The 9,936-nt window shown below is 42.8% G+C and overlaps 2 protein-coding genes across 4 annotated transcripts in view; one reads left to right on the top strand and one right to left on the bottom strand.

Moving 5' to 3' along the window:
- The first annotated feature begins 2,202 nt into the window (after positions 1 to 2,202).
- LOC112263285 (mevalonate kinase-like) overlaps positions 2,203 to 9,936 on the top strand; it is a 31,985-nt gene continuing 24,251 nt past the window's right edge. Inside the window, exons 1-2 of one of the 3 annotated variants that reach the window (XM_042330657.1) lie at positions 2,203 to 2,217; positions 6,256 to 6,303. In XM_042330657.1, coding sequence (XP_042186591.1) covers positions 6,283 to 6,303 — 21 coding nt within the window. In that variant the 5' untranslated portion in view covers positions 2,203 to 2,217; positions 6,256 to 6,282. Of the gene's footprint in view, positions 2,218 to 6,160; positions 6,304 to 7,646; positions 8,036 to 9,936 lie in introns of those variants that run through there. The other 2 variants (XM_042330658.1, XM_042330656.1) reach the window with 2 other exon arrangements.
- On the bottom strand, positions 3,314 to 7,558 carry mmab (metabolism of cobalamin associated B). The gene is made up of 9 exons (XM_024439375.1): positions 7,376 to 7,558; positions 6,841 to 6,905; positions 6,662 to 6,755; positions 6,517 to 6,574; positions 6,356 to 6,428; positions 6,148 to 6,245; positions 4,235 to 4,299; positions 4,070 to 4,129; positions 3,314 to 3,974 (listed from the first exon to the last, which is right to left on the bottom strand). The coding sequence occupies exons 1-9, from the start codon at positions 7,480 to 7,482 to the stop codon at positions 3,890 to 3,892; spliced, it is 705 nt and encodes a 234-aa protein (XP_024295143.1). The 5' UTR covers positions 7,483 to 7,558; the 3' UTR covers positions 3,314 to 3,889.

The raw sequence follows: 9,936 nt of genomic DNA, 5'->3' as shown, positions 1-9,936 counted from the left end.
TCACTTCGGGACAAGTTCTGTATAGCTCAGAGCGGTATTTATTAATTAAATAATGATATAACAGTTGTGAAGAACAGGTTCTGTCAGTTCCATAGAGATTCATCTTTATCTGCCATTATAGCGTCTGACACAGCATGGGCAGCGCCATTGAGGTTATCTCCATTTTAACGTAGTACATTTTCTTCTTCACAATTGGCTGATCCTTCCTGATGAGCCGGTTGGACATGACTCCAGGTATTCAGGAGGGATCAGCCAATGAAGATGCAAGTCACACCCAGTTGACTGCGTTAAAATGGTGGAAATCCTCAATGGCGCTGCCCATGCTAAAATTGCCTTTTGGCCACTAGAGGCCTCTATCATTCTCCATGGTCAGTTCTCTATTAATGTCGTTACTGTCTGCAAAGTTTGATTGTGTCACATGCTGGTTTATATTGTGCACACCCGAAGCACCCCAATCTGTCAGTCGACTCTGACGTTTGGGTTGTGAGCATGAATATCAATGCGTCCTTTTCAGAAACAGTTTGTTTTCCGATCATTTTATCCAAACAAAAAAAAACACAAAAAAAACACGAGTACCCATCCAAGTCCTTCTCCAACGCGCTGGTTCACAGCTTTGCGGAGGTAAGTGCATTAAAACTAGTCAGACGCATCAATTCGCTGTCAATTCATATTAATTACTTTGTTATTACTACCAATCTGCAATGATTTATTGATTTACTTTTGTTTCTCAAACTTAAGGACATTTTTCATCTTTGAGATCAAAATTACTTTCAGAAAGTTAAGGAGACGGGATCGAACAACTTTAATTTCTTTATCACATCTGTGACTGGTTTACTTGCATTGCCTGATTTGAAGTAATTTCCCTCTGATACTGGGGGTTTAATGGTATGCTTACTGCCCAGGGTCTGTCCTCTGTTTAGTATACACTTTTTTTCAGCAGGCTTATATATATATATATATTTTTTTAAAGCCTGTTTGAGAGGTAAACATTCTACAGCATTAGTGGGAAAGCAAGAGCCTGCTATGCATGCAAGAGTAATGGTCGCCTGACATGCAGAAAGTATACTGAATTATGATTTGTTATGGACTACTACAGTAACAACATAACTTGTTTGGTTTACACATAAGAATACACTGGCTTTTGTCTATGTGTTGCAGGACCAGGCTGGGGGAGCCCTGCATGAAGACGTATCTTTTAGAATGTGTGGAGGATGAATGGGCAACTGGGTATGGTTGTAGGTGCCAGGGGCACCGGTTTGTGTCAAGAACTGCAATGCTGAACAGTTTCCTGTGTGTATCAAAAATGGTCAACCACCCAAAGGACATCCAGCCAACTTGACACAACATTGGAGTCAACATGTGACAGCATCCCTGTGGAACGATTTCAACATCTTGTAGAGTCCATGCCCCAACGAATTGAGGCTGTTCTGAGGGCAAAAGGGGTGCAACTCAATATTAGGAAGGTGTTCTTAATGTTTTGTACCCTCAGTGTGTATGTATATGTATGTACATTTCATTACAAATGTATGTGAACACCCCTTCAAATTAGTGGATTTGGCTATTTCATTCACACCCGTTGCTGACAGATGTATAAAGTTGAGCAGTGGCACACAAGCCTAAGATCGCCATGCGCTTGCTGCCTTTGGACTCTGGGGCAGTGGAAACATGTTCACTGGGGTGATGACTGACGTTTCACCATCTGGCAGTCCGACGGACGAATCTGGGTTTGGCGGATGCCAGGACAACACTACCTGCCCGAATGCATAGTGCCAACTGTAAAGTTTGGTGGATGAGTAATAATGGACTGTGACTGTTTTTCATGGTTCGGCCTAGTCCCCTTAGTTCCAGTGAATAGAAATCTTAACACTACAGCATACAATTACATTCTATACGATTCTGTGCTTTCAATTTTTTGTCAACCGTTTGGGGAAGGACCTTTCCTGTTTCAGCATGACAATGTCCCTGTGCACGAAGCGAGGTCCATACAGAAATGGTTTGTTGAGATCGGTGTGGAAGAATTGACTGGCCTGCACAGAGCCCTGACCTCAATCCCATCGAACACCTTTGGGATGAATTGGAACGCCGACTGCGAGCCAGGCCTCAGTGCCTGACATCACTAATGCTCTTGTGGCGGAATGGAAGCATGTCCCTGCAGCAGTGTTCCAACATCTAGTGGAAAGCCTTCCCAGAAGAGTGGAGGCAGTATTATCAGATATTGTATGTGTTTTATTATTTTATTGTGTAGTAGATCATATGGGTTGAAAGTTGTTCTTGTTCTCAGACAGACATAAAGGTCATAGCTTTCTAGGGGGGAAACAGGACATTAATGAAATATTGCCATCTTGCTAGATTGATGACTAAACCCACAGCTAAACAGTGTAAAATGTCTGTCAGCTCAACTGGTTAATCTTAACAGTAAATTGAAACCACGACTGACTTCCTAAGGGGGGGCTTGTTCCTAGAAATGGCACTGATTATACACATACTATACGCTGCCCCAATGACAGGGTCCTGCAGAGCCTGATGGTGGTCCTGCCTTTTCGGGGAGTAGGTAGGTTCTAGAATAGTCTGGGTCAGATCGCTGCCTCTGGTCTTCATCTCTTCTCAGTGCGGAGACATGGGTCTTGTTCATTAAAGCAGATTGTTTTTGTAGCAGAACAAATTTGTTATTGGACAACAAAAGTATCTCCCTTTTTTCAAAACATTTGCTCCCTACTGAACACAACCCTGGACTTTTGATCTACTCTTCCATAATAAGGTCTGGTAAGCAGTACCATAGTAAATTAATAAATACATATTGTCACATACACATGAAAGGTGAAGTGAAATGTGCTTTACAGGGTCAGCTATAGTAGTAGTGACCCTGGATCAAATTAGGGTTAAGTGCAATAATCCTCCATCTTTGTTTAAAACTCCACTTGACAGGAACCCATTCCACTGGCACCTACCATGGGTGCTACAGCTTTAATAGCTTCTCACACAGGAAATCATGCCTGCTCAATCACCCACCTGCATTACGAGGATCACAATCTGTCTCTTATGACCTGGGCCAGTAGCATTTCCCAGAAGAGCCAGGCCTGGTGCCAGATAGTGACCGTGTGTGAGTTGGAAGACAGAGCCCTTTTCACAGTACTGAGCCGGACCGGGCTGTACTATGCTTGCTTGGTTAAACATCCACCATAGTTGTTGAAACGCTGTTGGAAAGCCCAGTGTGAAATGAGATCTGAACCAACAGTACAGTTCTGAGGACCAGTTGTAATAGGTTTCCAATATGACCTTCAGCACTTTACGTTTGAGGTGTAGAAGATAATGGTAATGTGATGATGAAAGAAGTTTATTTACTGCAGCATCGGATGACAGCATAAGAGTTTGTAGAAATGCTATACAAATATAGGTTTATGATCATTCAAAATGGAGTCTCATCTGTTTTCATTAGAAAAGTGTACTTTCTGATGCCGAGTGATAAAAGCTAGTCATCCAGTTCTCTGAAATACCTGCTAAAGAAATTGTATTGAAAGCTTCTTGTGATACAACCTGTGCTTCATATACACAATACAGGATTATAACTTCTGCGCGTCATTACAAAATCAAACCTCATTTTATTATTATCCTGTTAAAAAATGGTTGTTCCAACATTTTAAAAAAGTACCGCATGGCAAAAGAAGTGTCCGTACGTTTAGATTTTGCCTCTAGCAAAGTCGAATTTGGATTCAAGTGTTTATTTGAAATGTAGGAAAAGTTCCATCACGAGATACAGTATTTAAACTTAGACCCATCGAACTGTCTTTCACATAAAACAATGCCGATGACTTGATTAATTCAACCTAGAAGCAGAACAAAGGTTGTTCCAAAGAGGTCCCCGGTTTGATCTTTCACGTGTAGACGTGTGTCACTCGGGTCTTTTGTAGATCGTCTCCTCGTTGCCTTCTTTCATGGCTGTGTACCTGGCCACTGTGAACAGGTAGTCGCTCAATCTATGGGAAGACGTGAGGTAAATGATTATCAACAGGAGTACACCACTTCCTTAAACGCATGATAATACATCTGCACATTTATACAAGGATAATACCTGTTCAAATATTTGGCAACATCAGGATCGGCCTCACCTGACCGCACAATAGGGGAAACACTGGAAAGATAAGACAAGTGTTATGGCTGTTTCTGGGGCTACGTTCAGGATCACAACGTTATACAGTGTTGGGTCTAAACAACCGTATGATTCGTTGGAACTCACCTGCGTTCTGCTCGGCGACACACTGTCCGTGCTATGTGTAGGGCCGCACTGCTCTTTCCTCCAGACTAACCGGACAGAGAAGTTAAGATAAAAACACATCAAACCAATATGCACAGACAATGTATTCAACCAAAAAGGGTCCTTATGAATACCACCAATATATACACAGTGCATTCAGAAAGTTCAGACCCCTCGACTTTTCCCACATTACAGCTATATTCTAAAATGAAAATTTTTCCTCAATCTACACACAATACCCCATAATGATGAAGCAATTTTTTTTTTTACAAATGTGTAAAAAAAGAGAAAAAAAAAGCATACCTTATTTACATAAGTATCCGAATACCCTTCGCTATGAGACTCAAAATTGAGCTCAGGTACATCCTGTTTCCATTGATTATCCTTGATGTTTCTTGATTGGAGTCCACTTGTGGTAAACCCAATTGATTGAACATGATTTGGAAAGGGACACACGTCCATATAAGGTCCCACAGTTGACAGTGCACGTCAGAGCAGAAACCAAGCAATGAGGTTGATGGAATTGTCCGTAGAGGGCCGAGACAGGATTATGTCGAGGCACAGATCTGGGGAAGGGTACCAAAAAAAAAATGTCTGCAGTATTGAAGGTCCCCAAGAACACAGTGGCCTCCATCATTCTTAAATAGAAGAAGTTTGGAACCACAAAGACTCTTCCTAGAGCTGGTTGCCTGGCCAATCTGAACAATCGGGGGAGAAGGGCCTTGGTCAGGGAGGTGACCAAAAACCCTGACCGAGTTCCAGATTTCCTCTGTGGAGATGGGAGAACCTTCCAGAAGGACAACCATCTGCAGCACTCCACCAATCAGGCCTTTATGGTAAAGTGGCCAGACGGAAGCCACTCCTCAGCAAAAGGCACATGACCGCAAGCTTGGAGTTTGCCCAAAGGCACCTAAAGGACTAAGACCATGAGAAGCAAGATTCTCTAGTCTGATGAAACCAAGTTTGAACTCTTTGGCCTGAATGCCAAACGTCACGTCTGGAAGAAACCTGGCATCATCCCTACAGTGAAGCATGGTGGTGGCAGCATCAAACTGTGGGGGTGTTTTTCAGAGGCAGGGACTGGAAGACTAGTCGGGATCAAGGGAAATATGAACGGAGCAAAGTACAGAGAGATCCTTGATGAAAACCTTCTCCAGGTCGCTCAGGACCTCAGACTGGGGCGAAGGTTCACCTTGCACCAGGACAACGACACTAAGCACACAGCCAAGACAACTCAGGAGTTGCTTCGGGACAAGTCATAAATGTTCTTGAGTGGCCGAGCCAGAGCCCGGACTTAAACTCGATCGAAGTATCTCTGGAGAGACCTGAAATAGTTGTGCAGCGATGCTCCCCATCACACCGATCTGCAGCTTAAGAGGATCTGCAGAGAAGAATGGGGATAAACTCCCCAAATACCCGGTGTGCGAAGCTTGTAGCGTCACACCGAAGAAGACTCGAGGCTGTAATAGCTGCCAAAGGTGCTTCAACAAAGTACTGACTAAAGGATCTGAATACTTATGTAAATGTGATTTATTTGCAAAAATGTCTAAACCAGTTTTTGCTTTGTCATTATGGGGTATTGTGTGTAGATTAGAGAACTTTTAATCAATTTTAGAATAAGGCTGTAATCTAACAAAATGCGGAAAAAGTCAAGGGGTGTGAATACTTTCTGAATGCACTGTAGTACAAGTCCATACACATGCATTGAGTTGCTTTACACATGGATTCACAAACACAATTACAGTACCTTATCTGCCTCATGCTGTTTTACCTTGAACATATTGTCAGCTCATGTATTTGGAATAGGAACCCCTCAAAGCCTCTCACAATTCCACATCACGTTTTAAATAACATTTCAATTTTCTAAAAGATTCATCCAGTGTGTGAGTGCTTACAGGTAATATGAAGTTTGTCAGTGGTGGAAGCTTCTCTGTGAACTCATCAATCCAGCCTTCAAGGTCTGCCACTGGTTGGGAACTGAACTTTGTTTTTTCTGTTGGCAGGAGTGCGAGAGAGTATAAGGACAATCAATGAGAAGACCATTGACTCGGGTAAGCTGTGTGGAATGATTCTTCCAAAATGATTTACAACAAAGTCATTTACTTATATGAATTTCTCGTGCAGATGACTGAGGTGTGGCAATGTTGGATCCCACATCTTGTAAGACACACTGAATCTGTGGGGTTAGAAGGGTAAACGTTGAGTACAAGACAACGTTCGTCATTACTCTCCATAAATGAACGGGGAAAAGTTACAACTCAGACCTTGTCCAGTTGATCTGTGAATGTATGGCCTTTGTCGATACAAAACTCCCTGGCCAAGCTGCAGAAGACAACACAAGACGGTGAATAAATTCAATAAGGGGGAACAAAGCATAATACCCAATAGAAGGAATGGACATCACATTACCCTATTGCTGATGACAACTCATCCGTTGTTCCCAATGCTTCAAACACATGATCTTCCTTGGGTCTTCTCTCTCCAGTGTAAGTGCTAGAGAAACCTTTGGCAATGACAGGAAGACGATAAACAAAGCGTTCCTTGTTGAAATCACCATATGATGTGCAATAACTTGCTTCCATACTCACCTTTATCACCAGTTTTAGTGTATATTTTGGGGATCCTGCTTTCTCCATCAGTTTTGGAGGCATAGCTTTTACAGGAGAAAAATATAATCAAGAGCTTTATGCTAGCTTGGCTATCAGTGCAGGCAAGATCATTTCAGCTGTCTGTAGGCAATATTATTGGCTAGCATAGTCAGCCGTCATCTACAACAATTTCAGGTGTGTTTCTTATCCCATTCTCTTGCACTACCTGTGTGACTAGTACTAACGTTACATGTGTAGCTTAGGAGGCTGATGGGAGGAGCTATAAGAGGACAGGCTCATTGTAATGGCTGTTATAGAATAAATGAAGGGTATCAAAACCTATGCAAACCACATGTTTGACTCCGTTCCATTTATCCAATTCCATCCATTAATGGAACCCGTCCTCCTATAGCTCTTCCCATCAGCCTCCACTGATGTGTAAGCTAACTGTGTGTCAAATAACTATGGCACATAGCTAGCTAGCTACCAAACAAGATAACATATTTGTATAAGAAGCGATGGTCCATACAGCTACCTTCTTTCTGATCCAAATGATGTCTTTGTCCAAGTCACAGCTAAACATTTGCTAGTCCTTGTCAGGATACAGCGTAGGTGAGATGGTTTGGTAATCATTGAAGCCATGTTTACATAATATAAAAACGCGCGTTGTGCCTCTTGTTTATCCCTGTTATCCGTATGTGCATGGGATGGACAGCTTGTCGCACGACCAATGGCACGAGGGACAGAGTAGGATGTTGATTGGCTAGCAAAAGATCTGTACATCTCACCTCTAGCGCTGATTGGACATGAAGCAGAGCAATGGCCCGCTGGCTGCGTTGTGTTGACAGTTCACTGTCGCATGATGTTTCCACTATTATTACGGTAGCAAGCTATTTAAGTGGAAACAGCTTCATACTGACGTTTTATCCATTTTAAAAATACATCGGGATTGTGTATAGACGACCCCTCATCATTCGGAGTGGTTGACGTATCACTAATAATTGCCAGATAACGTTTTCCTGGCGAATTGTCTGGAGGCTAGCCAGCTAGTTACCTTGCTAACAACTAATAATTTACTTAGCAAATTCGCTGTACCAAAACGTAGCCCGCTATCAGAATGCATATCAAGGAATGTATCATGTCTGCACCTGGGAAAGCTATCCTCCACGGAGAACACGCTGTCGTGCATGGCAATGTAAGTACAGTAACGTTGGAGCGCAGTATAATCAGTGGACCACCTAGCTAGCGCCTGCCTTATTCCACACTTTGTGTTACACCCTGAATTCAAAATTGATTCAATATAATTTCTCCCCCATCTACACACAATACTCCATAACGACGAAGTGAAAACATGCTTAGACGTTTTAGCAAATGTATTGAATGAAATAGAGATCTCATTTAAATAAGTATTCACACCCCTGAGTCAATACTTCGTAGAAGCACCTTTACAGCATTGAGTCGTCTTGAGTGTGTCTGTATAAACTTTGCATATCTGGATATGGGGATTTTTTTCCCCCCCATTCTTCCTGGCACATTTTCTCAACCTCTTTAGAGTGGTGGTGAACAGCAATCTTAAAGTCTTTCCACATATTTTCAGTGAGATTCAAGTCTGGGCTTTGGCTGGGCCTCTCAAGGATTTTCACATTCTTGTTCTGAAGAATGTTCTTCTTGTCCATTCCAGTCTTGCTTGGGGGAATTGTCCTGTTAGACTGGGGCAAATATGTACATTCCAAGGTAGTTTCCACTCAGAAGAAGTTTCTCATCAAGGATTTGTCTGTATTTGGCTCCAGACATTGTTCCCTCTAGCCTTACCAGTCTTCCAGTCCCTACCACTGAAAAGCATCCTCATAGCATGATGCTGCCACCACCGTGCTTCACGGTAGGGATGGTGTTAGATGGGCTTTGCATTCAGGTCAGAGTTACATTTTTATCTCATCAGACCAGAATCTTTTACCTTATGCCCGGTCTTTCACATGCATTTTTGTAAAGTCTAGATGTGCTGTCATGCCTTTTTCTCAGGAGTGACTTCTGTCTGGCCATTCTCCCATAAAGCCCAGATTGCTGAAGTGCTGTAGAGACTGTCCTTTTATCATGTTCTCCCATCTCAGCCAAGGAACTCTGTAGTTCTCTCAGAGTGGTCGGGTTCTTGGTCACCTCCCTGATCAAGGTCCTTTTTGCCAGGTTGTTTGGTTATTTTTTAAATTTCCCAATGATGCAGAAATTATTGTATACACTTTCCCAGATATGCCTCATCACAATTCTAAGTTGGACCCGTTCCGAAATGGACCTGAGGACAACTAGACCTAGTCGGATTCAGACCCGTTCCGATCCGAGTGAGGGAAGCAGCAGAATTGTTTTATTTTTTATTAAAGGGAGAGGATGGAGGGAGAGATGTACCGCTCTAACAGGCAGGGAGGGGCTGTACTGTGAGCGAGTGACACGGGGAGGAGGAAGCGAGAGATGAGACAGCAACCATCCACGCCGACTCGCGCTACAGTAGGCTAATAGCTGCCATAGCTAGATTATTTATCATCGTATGATTACGTAGTATTGGTCTTGACTGGATCAAACCGTGAGAAGTTAGGTAGGTAGGCTAACTGAGGCTGCAGTGCATGCACATTCTAATCCTAGTTACAAATAACCATTCAGAATATTAACTAGCAGCCTACCTGTTGGCTCTTGGTCATTGTAGTCTATCCTTCTCCTTTAACTTATAATTGTCATTTTAATTCCATCTTCCATTGATTAGATATCTCCTTACTTTTGCAACACACAGAGCAAGGCTCTATGACTGTAGCCTATTGCCGCTTTGATGACTCATGGATTGGCCAACAACAAGCTACACGCTCCACTCTTGTAAAAAGCAAGAGCAGCAGCATAAATGATACCATTTCTCTCTTGCTCTCTACTGCAGCAGTCACGTTCAGATCCTTCCGGACAAGTCAGTCAAGATTACACATACCTTAGACCCGTGACGATCATATCAAATCCAACTCAGACCTGTGACATTATTTAGAATTCTGGATCCGGATCCTCTCAGGTCCAGGATCGGGTCTCGGGTATTCGCATACAGGTGGATTCGTGAAGAGCTCTACT

Source organism: Oncorhynchus tshawytscha, linkage group LG12, assembly GCF_018296145.1.
Source record: "Oncorhynchus tshawytscha isolate Ot180627B linkage group LG12, Otsh_v2.0, whole genome shotgun sequence".
Lineage (NCBI taxonomy): Eukaryota > Metazoa > Chordata > Actinopteri > Salmoniformes > Salmonidae > Oncorhynchus > Oncorhynchus tshawytscha.
This window is presented reverse-complemented; position numbering and strand designations above follow the sequence as displayed.